The sequence below is a fragment of the Arachis duranensis genome, chromosome 10, assembly GCF_000817695.3.
Source record: "Arachis duranensis cultivar V14167 chromosome 10, aradu.V14167.gnm2.J7QH, whole genome shotgun sequence".
NCBI classification, from domain to species: domain Eukaryota; kingdom Viridiplantae; phylum Streptophyta; class Magnoliopsida; order Fabales; family Fabaceae; genus Arachis; species Arachis duranensis.
This window is the reverse complement of record NC_029781.3, coordinates 67,536,566-67,546,324: the sequence shown is the minus strand read 5'-3', so window position 1 is coordinate 67,546,324 and position 9,759 is coordinate 67,536,566. Positions and strand designations below refer to the sequence as shown.

The 9,759-nt window shown below is 31.8% G+C and overlaps 1 protein-coding gene across 1 annotated transcript; it reads right to left on the bottom strand.

The window, feature by feature from the left end:
- Positions 1–2,038: 2,038 nt before the first annotated feature.
- Positions 2,039–3,149, bottom strand: LOC107470101 (RPM1 interacting protein 13-like). Its single transcript, XM_016089473.3, has 3 exons — positions 2,781–3,149; positions 2,472–2,558; positions 2,039–2,387 (listed from the first exon to the last, which is right to left on the bottom strand). Exons 1-3 carry the CDS (start codon positions 3,018–3,020, stop codon positions 2,250–2,252), a joined length of 465 nt encoding a protein of 154 aa, XP_015944959.1. The 5' UTR covers positions 3,021–3,149; the 3' UTR covers positions 2,039–2,249.
- Between the last annotated feature and the right edge of the window lie 6,610 nt (positions 3,150–9,759).

The window sequence follows — 9,759 nt, the reverse complement described above, 5'->3', positions numbered from 1 at the left end:
TATTATTATTATTAAATGTGTATCATAATAAAAAATATAAAATTCATAAATATGATAAATACGTTATTCTCTTTTGGTTCTAACAAAATAAATATATCGGAAGAAAAGAGATATTATTTAGATTATTTTAACAAAATAATTATATATTAAGTCAAAGTGACAAATAAAAAGAAAAGGAAGAGAATATTGTATTTAATTTTATTCCTTATGATTAAAATTAACTTTTGGGGAAATTCCTAATAACACAATTATTAATATAGTTATACCATCAATAAATTCTCTTTACATTCAATCATTTTATCTGGAAAGTGTACAAATTACTTTATTTTTGTCATTATTATTTATACTATAATGACTTTCCAGGTAGAGAAAATATTTGTCATTTCTTTGACAGAGCATATTACTTTCGGATTAGACACCAAAAAAAATATTACTTTCGGATTTGAAAACTTTTCATTTGAATGTTATTGGAAAAATGTTTTATTTTGAGCATACATTTAATTTGATATAATTGATATTGATATATTTCTATATGTGAAAGATACGTAACATATATATAAAAAAATTAAGGATTATACTATAGTTGTTTTATTTCCTAATATAGAGAAATGTTTTTTTTTTTAGTTTAGATCAATTAATTTTTTTTTTCAAATGTTAATTCATCTCTTTTTAATTATTAAGTTTTTGTAGCTATCTCCCTTTTCTCGTTTTAATGAACAAATCTATCCCATGTTAAGTGATGATATTTAAAAAACCAAAAGAATTAAACAAATATTTATAACAGGATAAAATAAGTTTCAATTTCATAAGCTGGTGTTTGTTTTAAAGTCTATAATTTCTTTTTTTGAAAATAATGACTAGGGAATATGTTATTATTCTGATTTTGTTTTGAAGATAGAAAAAAACATTATCTGTTACAAATTTAGCCTTTTCATCTAAAAATAGTTTAATGAACTTATTAGTGCTTATAATTTTATCAAATTTACAATAAATTTTTATATTTTTTAATTAAGTCTGTATACTACAGTTAAGTTTGTAATTAGATTTTTTTTTTCGTATTAAAAATATTAACATTAATAGAATATTATTTCCAAAAAATATGTGGTTAAATATCTAATTTGGTTCTCAATTGTAAATACTTTTAATGTAATCAGTTGTTAGAATCAATAGGTCTTCAAATCGTTCATTTGAAAAAATTGAAACCCTTCTTATTGGATGGCCGTGATACTTCCCAAAAATCGAAATTCTTGATCAATGGAAGAACAATATCACCATCTTTTTTCAATAAGATACCAAAGTGGATAATTGACTCATTCCATACTAGAAAGAATCGCAGAAATTACCAAAAAATATTCCATTATTCTAACATTTTTTACACCAACAAAAATCTAATTACAAAATTGAAAATAAAATAGGAGTCCAATTAAAAAGAAAAAAAAAAGTATAGAGACTTCATTATAAATTTGGTAAAACGATAGAAACTAACAAAATAATTAAACCTCTAAAAATTTAGGAATACAAAATTTCTCTAGACATGAGAATAAGTTTCATCTATAAACATACCAATATATCTTTCAAAATAATAATAATCTCAATATATAATTAACTATGTTGGGGACATTTTGAAATTTCTTATATATTGCCGAGAAATTGTATTGTAAACCAAACAAATTCTCAATGAATACATAAGTATTTTTAAAGTATGTCTAAGAATTATTTTCAGAAATTTCATTTTTTGGAATATAATATCTAAGCTTTAAACAGAAGCCCTCTAAAGTTGTTTTGGTTTTTTGTAGGGCAGTCATAATAAGATGCAGTATATTGGTTTCACAATTTTGATTGGATTTCAATACCGCAATCAAAAGCCAAATTATAATCTCAAGTAAACTTTATGCGTGATATGGGGAATCAAGAAGGAATAATTTGTCACTTCCATCAAGTAAAATTTAGCTAATAAGACCAATTCAATTAGAAATTACCTTAGTATACTTTGAAAAAGGCTCTTGGTAATTACCAGCAGAGTTGCAAAGTACCCGAGTAAAATACTAAAAAACATCATATTGGATATTCCTGTTCCAAAATTACAATATACTCTGTGCTTAATGCTTACAATGATCATTGCAGACACCCCAGAACTATAGTACCCTCTATCCTTCAACAAAATGTAAGCTTACATGATATATGCTATGTTACTAATACTCAACAAGTATATCCAAAAAGCAAACTTCAAAGTTAATCTTTTTATACAACTAGTTAGCCTTAGCTACCAGTCTCATGTTATTCCTCTGGCCCTTCCAGTAACTAGAACCATCTGCATCACAATGCGGGGATAAAGGTTGGGTCCAATATTTACAAGGAGCTGCTGAATCACACACATAGCAGTAGCACTGCAATTGCACCAAAGATTTCCACAAGTCAAAGGCAAGAATCAGAAAAATGTAATTCCCACTGATAATGAGGTTGATTATTACCATCTGACAATAGCTCTCATGAGGTTTTGTAGTGAATGGAAATTCAAGACAAAGATGCCTTGAGTGCGGGTAATCCCTGCAAGCTACCTATATCACTACAACACAACATTAGAGTCCAAAATAGAAGTTGCAAATTTCGATTAAAACAAACAGGTTTACAACACACACGTCATTGTCAATGATTTTATGTTTAATAAATGCCCACTAAATCTCTTATCCTAAAATGTAACTCTTATTTAAGAAACGCGAAAGCAATTAGAAGTGTGCATAACGATTAAGAAGTGGCAAGAAAAGCGGTTTTGTAGTTACCGGACCAAGTTGGGCAAGAACGGAGACATCAGCGGCGGCGGCATCATTATCGTGCAGGGAAATCTTGGAGAAGTCAAGGGACTGAGATGGATCAAAGTCAAGGATGAAGCAATCCTCGGTTTTCTCGAAGCGCTTTATGTCGTCTTTACATTTAAGACAAACTATGGCCCTTATTGGGCTATCTTCTTCTTCTTCTCCAGAACAAATCACCAAATTTTTCTCAGCGTCATTTTCTCCCATGTTTTCTCTCTTTCCGTCTTTCGTTTTCTTGCTTTCTTCAGCTGCGTATTTGGCTGCCAAGAACAACAAGATACTCAACTTAGCAACTAATTCGAAATTGGAATTTCAATTCTGATGTCCTTTAGCGTCCCTATCGAATACGACGCCGTGCAGCTCCTGTGAATGCTTTGAAGGGCTAGGGGAGGGGGTCGTTTTTTTTTTTGGTCATGGATAAGGCCTCAAACAGACCCGGGGAGGGGGTCGTTTGTCTGTGGTTACTGGTTACTTCTTTCGATTTTGGACAAATGTGAGATGTCTAATGTTTTTGGGCAACATCTTTATTAAAACAATTTTCAGCCCAATATCATACAAGATAAAAAACCGTCATCCTTTAAATTATTTCTTTAATCATTTTTTTATTATATTAATTTTAAAAAATTAAATCAAACACATTTAACAGATTTAATGTTTATTTTTCAAAAATTTAAAATAAAAATTAAAAAAAAAAAACTAAAATCCAAAAATTCGATATTAAACCTTCAAATCAGTTTTAAATTCCAAAATAGTAATACATTCTAAATAACACCTAATATTCCAAAACAATTTTAAAATTCAGAAGCTCCTTCTCTCCACCAAATCCTCCATCACTACGCTCCTCCTCCACACCACCTCCTTCGTCAATGCAATTCTCATCTTCGCCACCTCTTTCACATTCTTTAAGTTAGTAGAGTTCTTTGTTTTCTATCTTTTCTTTTTTTTTTATGTTTAATAAAAGATTTTATCCTTTTAACTATACATAATTTGAATGTGCCTATAGTGTTTTTTTTTGAAGTATTTATGTTAATATTTTTTTTTGCATTACTCTATTTAATTTGAGATTTCTTAGATTAATATAATTTAGATGTGTCAATACCTAATTTTAAATATATTTATATTATTCATTTAATTTTGAATATATTTATGCTTTTAGATATTTTCTGTACAAGATTTATATGTCTTTTTATTTTAATAAATTATTTATTGTTCATATAATTCTTTCTACTTTCTGGTTTTCTTAAACGCTGCTTTTTTTTTTATTTTTTTTGTATTCATAATTGTTAGGAAAATTGAGGTTTAATAAGAACCTGTCTAACAGCAGAATCACTAAAAGTAATTTTTCCACAACCTTGGTAATTAAATAGGCAATACCAAAGATATTTCAAACAACAAGTATAATGGCAGGAATTAAATAATCAAACACCAGAATTTTATCGTAGAAAAACCTGAAAAGATGGGCAAAAAATTTACGTAACCTAGTCCAGTAAAATCTTTCACTATCAAAATAATGGGGACACAATCAGTCTTCCTAGTAGTAATAGGACATCTCAACAATCAACAAAATACATCATCAAAACTGATGGAATCAACATAAACTCTCTACAAAGTGGGTATCTCAAATCAAACAAAAGAAAAGGCAATACAACTAGCAAGTTATATCCTAAGGTTTATCTCTACACAAGGAATAACATACTAAAATTTCATAAGAAATAGAGTAAGTTTACCGGTTTAATCTGATCAAAATGGCATGCGCTTTTTTCCCAAATTTCTTCTTCTCTTCTCCATCGAAGCCCTGCTTCGTTTTCTATCATTCAAAATGAATAAATCTTCTCTCTATCTCTCTCGTGGCTTTTGCCACTTATTTATTTATTTATTTTGTTTTAAAGTTGTGTGATCCCCACTTGAGGTTGGAGACCTATCAACACATCTCTCCTTCATCAACTCAAGTGGAGTTAGCTGCTCTACCAAGTTCGCCTTCTCTTTGCAGGAATCAAACTTTACTGCAAGTAAACTCTTAGTCATCATATTTGAACTATTATCATCAGTATGAAACTTCTCAAGTGCATATGACTTAATCTCAAGCGCTTGACGTATCCAATGATACCTCACCTCTATGTGCTTCGATCTGGAATGAAACGTCAGATTCTTGTTGAGATGGATAGCATTCTGACTGTCACAAAATAACATAAACATCTTTTGATTGATGCCTAACTCTTGAAAAAAAAAATTTCATCCATAAGAGTTCCTTAGAAGCTTCAACGATAGCAATGTATTTTGTCTCTATAGTAGACAAAGCAACACATTTTTGAAGTCAAGATTGCCACGACACAGCTCCCCCTGCAAAAGTCATCATAACCATAAGTAGACTTTCTTGAATCAAGATCCCCAGCCATATCCACATCTGTGTAACCATCCAACACAACTTGGCCACTCCCAAAGCATAAACAAACTCTGAAAATGTCATTAAGGTATCTGAGAATTCACTTCACTGCTTGCCAGTGTTCCTTGCCAGGATTAGAGAGAAACCGACTAACAACTCTAAAGGCATGAGCAATATCTGGCCTGGTACAAACCATAGCATACATCAAACTGCCAACTGTAGATGCATATGGAATCTTCTTCATTTCTGCTTTCTCTTTCTCAGTTTTAGGACATTATTGCAAACTCAGTTTGAAATGATTAGCAAGTAGAGTATGAACAGGTTTGGAATTATTCATGCTATTCTCATATTACATCACAACACTCCTCCTCCACATCGCCTCGTCCGTAAACGCAATTCTCATATTCGCCGCCTCCTTTACGGCAGAAACATATTTTTTTAGCGCGCTCTTCCTCTTTCCCACCTCCTCTGCACCAGAAGCGCGTCTTGTACATGCCTTTTCCCCACCATCTCTTTTACATTCTCTAGCTTAGTAGAGTTCTTTGTCTTTTATCTTTCCTATTTTTTTCGTTTAATAAAATATTTTATCCTTCTAACTATACATAATTTTAGATGTGCCTGTAGTGTTCTTTATTTTTTTGATGTATCTGTGTTAATACTTTTTTTTGTATTATTCTGTTTAATTTGAGATCTGTCAGATTAATGTAATTTAGATGTGCCAATATCTAATTTTAAATGTGTTTATGTTTGATGAGCGGATAATTTATACACTTTTTGGCATTATTTTTAGGTAGTTTTTAGTAGGATCTAGCTACTTTTAGGGATGTTTTCATTAGTTTTTATGCAAAATTCACATTTCTGGACTTTACTATGAGTTTGTATATTTTTCTATGATTTTAGGTATTTTCTGGCTAAAATTGAGGGACTTGAGCAAAACTCTGATAAAAGGCTGTCAAAGGACTACTGATGTTGTTGGATTCTGACCTTCCTGCACTCGAAATGGATTTTCTAGAGCTACAGAACTCCAAATAGTGCACTCTCATCGGCGTTGGAAAGTAGACATCCAGAGCTTTCCAGAAATATATAATAGTCCACACTTTATTCGAGATTAGACGACGTAAAATGGTGCTCAACGCCAGTTCCATGTTGCATTCTGGAGTCAAACGCCAGAAACACGTCACGAACCAGAGTTGAACGCCAAAAACACGTTACAACTTGGCGTTCAACTCCAAAAGATGCCTCTGCATGTGTAAAGCTCAAGCTCAGCCCAAGCACACACCAAGTGGGCCCCGGAAGTGGATTTCTGCATCGATTACTTATTTCTGTAAACCCTAGTAGCTAGTTTAGTATAAATAGAACTTTTTACTATTGTACTAGGTGTCTTTTGACAATATAGTCTTTTGACCATTCGGTCTTTTGATCATTCATGGGGGCTGGCCATTCGGCCATGCCTGGACCACTATCACTTATGTATTTTCAACGGTGGAGTTTCTACACACCATAGATTAAGGGTGTGGAGCTCTGCTGCACCTCGAGTTTTAATGCAATTACTACTATTTTCTATTCAATTAAGTTTATTCCTGTTCTAAGATATTCGTTGCACTTCACCATGATGAATGTGATGATCCGTGACACTCATAATCATTCTCACCTATGAACGCGTGATTGACAACCACTTCCGTTCTACCTTAGGCCGGGCACATATCTCTTGGATTCCTTAATCAAAATCTTCGTGGTATAAGCTAGAATTGATGGCAGCATTCATGAGAATCCAGAAAGTCTAAACCTTGTCTATGGTATTTCGAGTAGGATTCAGGGATCGAATGACTGTGACGAGCTTCAAACTCGCGATTGTTGGGCGTGATGACAAACGCAAAAGAATCAATGGATTCTATTCCGGCATGATCGAGAACCAACAGATGAATAGCCGTGCTGTGACAGAGCATTTGGACCATTTTCACTGAGAGGATGGGATGTAGCCATTGATAACGGTGATGCCCTATATACAGCTTGCCATGGAAAGGAGTAAGAAGGATTGAAGGAAGGCAGTAGGAAAGCAGAGATTCAACAGGGACAAAGCGCCCCATATACTTACCTGAAATTCTCACCAATGATTTACATAAGTATTTCTATCTTTATTTTCTGTTTATGTATTATTATTATTCGAAAACTCCATAACCATTTATTATCCGCCTAACTGAGATTTACAAGATGACCATAGCTTGCTTCATACCAACAATCTCCGTGGGATCGACCCTTACTCACGTAAGGTTTATTACTTGGACGGCCCAGTGCACTTGCTGGTTAGTTGTGTGAAGTTGTGAAGAAAGTGCTGAGTTATAAACGCGCATACCAAGTTGAGCGCCATTGTTAGAGATCACAATTTCGTGCACCAAGTCTTTGGCGCCGTTGCTGGGGATTGTTCGAGTTTGGACAACTGACGGTTCATCTTGTTGCTCAGATTAGGTAATTTTCTTTTTGTTTTATTTTCAAAAATTTTTCAAAAATCTCTCAAAAATTTTTTTCTTTATTCTCGTTTTTCTAAAGATTAATTTTCGAAAAATCCAAAAAAAATTTAGAAAATCATAAAATCAAAAAAAAAATATTTTGTGTTTCTTGTTTGAGTTTTGGGTCATGTTTTAAGTTTGGTGTCAATTGCATGTTCATCTTTTTCTTGCATTTTTCGAAAATTCATGCATTGTGTTTTTCATGATCTTCAAGTTGTTCTTGATAAGTCTTCTTGTTTGATCTTTAAATTTTCTTGTTGTGTGTCTTTTGTTATTTTTCATGTGTATTTTTGCATTCATAGTGTCTAAGCATTAAAGATTTCTAAGTTTGGTGTCTTGCATGTTTTCTTTGCATAAAAAATTTTTCAAAAATATGTTCTTGATATTCATCATGATCTTCAAAGTGTTTTTAGTGTTCATCTTGACATTCATAGTGTTCTTGCATGCATCATTGGTTTTGATTCATAATTTTCATGTTGTGAGTCATTTTTTATGTTTTTCTCTCTCATCATTAAAAATTCAAAAATCAAAAAAATATTTTTTCCTTATTTTTCTCAAAATTTCGAAAATTTGAGTTGACTTAGTCAAAATTTTTTAAAAACTTAGCTATTTCTTATAAGTCAAGTCAACTTTTCAATTTTTAAAATCCTATCTTTTCAAAATCTTTTTCAAAAATCAAATCTTTTCATTTTTTTTATTATTTTCAAAAATTTCAAAAATTATTTTTAAAATCTTTTTCTTATCTTTATTTCAAAATTTCGAAAACTTTACTAATAATTAATGTGATTGATTCAAAAATTTGAAGTTTGTTACTTTTTTGTTAAGAAAGGTTCAATCTTTAAATTCTAGAATCATATCTTTTAGTTTCTTGTTAGTCAAGTAATCAAATTTTAATTTTAAAAACCAATTCTTTTTCAAAATATCTTTTCTATCATATCTTTTTCAAAATTTTATCTTTTTTAAAAATTTGACTTTAAAATATCTTTTCTAACTTCTTTTCTTTTCAAAATTAAATTTCAAATCTTTTTCAACTAACTCATTGACTTTTTGTTTGTTTTTTTATCTTTTTCAAAACCACCTAACTAATTTTAGCTCTCTAATTTTCGAAAATTGCCTCCCCCTTTTTCAAAATTCTTTTAATTAACTAATTATTTTAAATTTTAATTTTAATTTTAATTCTTCTCTCCAATTTTTGAAAATCACTAACTCTTTTTCAAAATTTATTTTCGAATTCTCTCCCTCTCATCTTCTTCTATTTATTTATTTATTTACTAACACTTCTCTACATCTCAAGAATCTGAACCTATCTTCACCCTTGTGCTTGGATTCTTACCTTTTCCTTCTTCTATTCCTTTCTTCTTCTACTAACATAAAGGAATCTCTCTACTGTGGTAAAGAGGATCCCTATTATTATTTTCTGTTCCCTTCTTTTTCATATGAGCAGGAGCAAGGACAAGAACATTCTTGTTGAGGCAGATCCTGAACCTAAAAGGAATCTGAAGAGGAAACTAAGAGAAGCTAAATTACAACAATCCAAAGACAACCTTACAGAAATTTTTGAAAAGGAAGAGGAGATGGCAGCTGAAAATAATAATGCAAGAAGGATGCTTGGTGATTATACTACACCTACTTCCATGTTTGATGGAAGAAGCATCTCAATCCCTGCTATTTAACAAACCCCGTTTTGACGGTTTATCTTGTATTGATTTTAAGAGATTGTATGACCTTTTACCCACATTTATTCAATGAAATAGCATGGTTTTGTGATTGTCTCCTTATTTGTGCTTAGATGTGAAAACATGCTTTTCAACCCTTAATTTGATGGTTTTAATCTCCCTTTGATTCCACTAGATGCCTTGATATGTTTGTTAGTGATTTCAGATTGAAAAGGCTAGGAATGGATCAAAGGAGTGAAGAGGGAAAGCATGCAAAGTGGAGAAATCATGAAAAGTCAAAGAAGTTGGACTCGCCCATGGACGCGCGCGCGCACCTGGCGCTTGCGCGCACCTGCGAATTACCCCATGGATGCGTACGCGTGCTGTGCGCGTACGCGTCG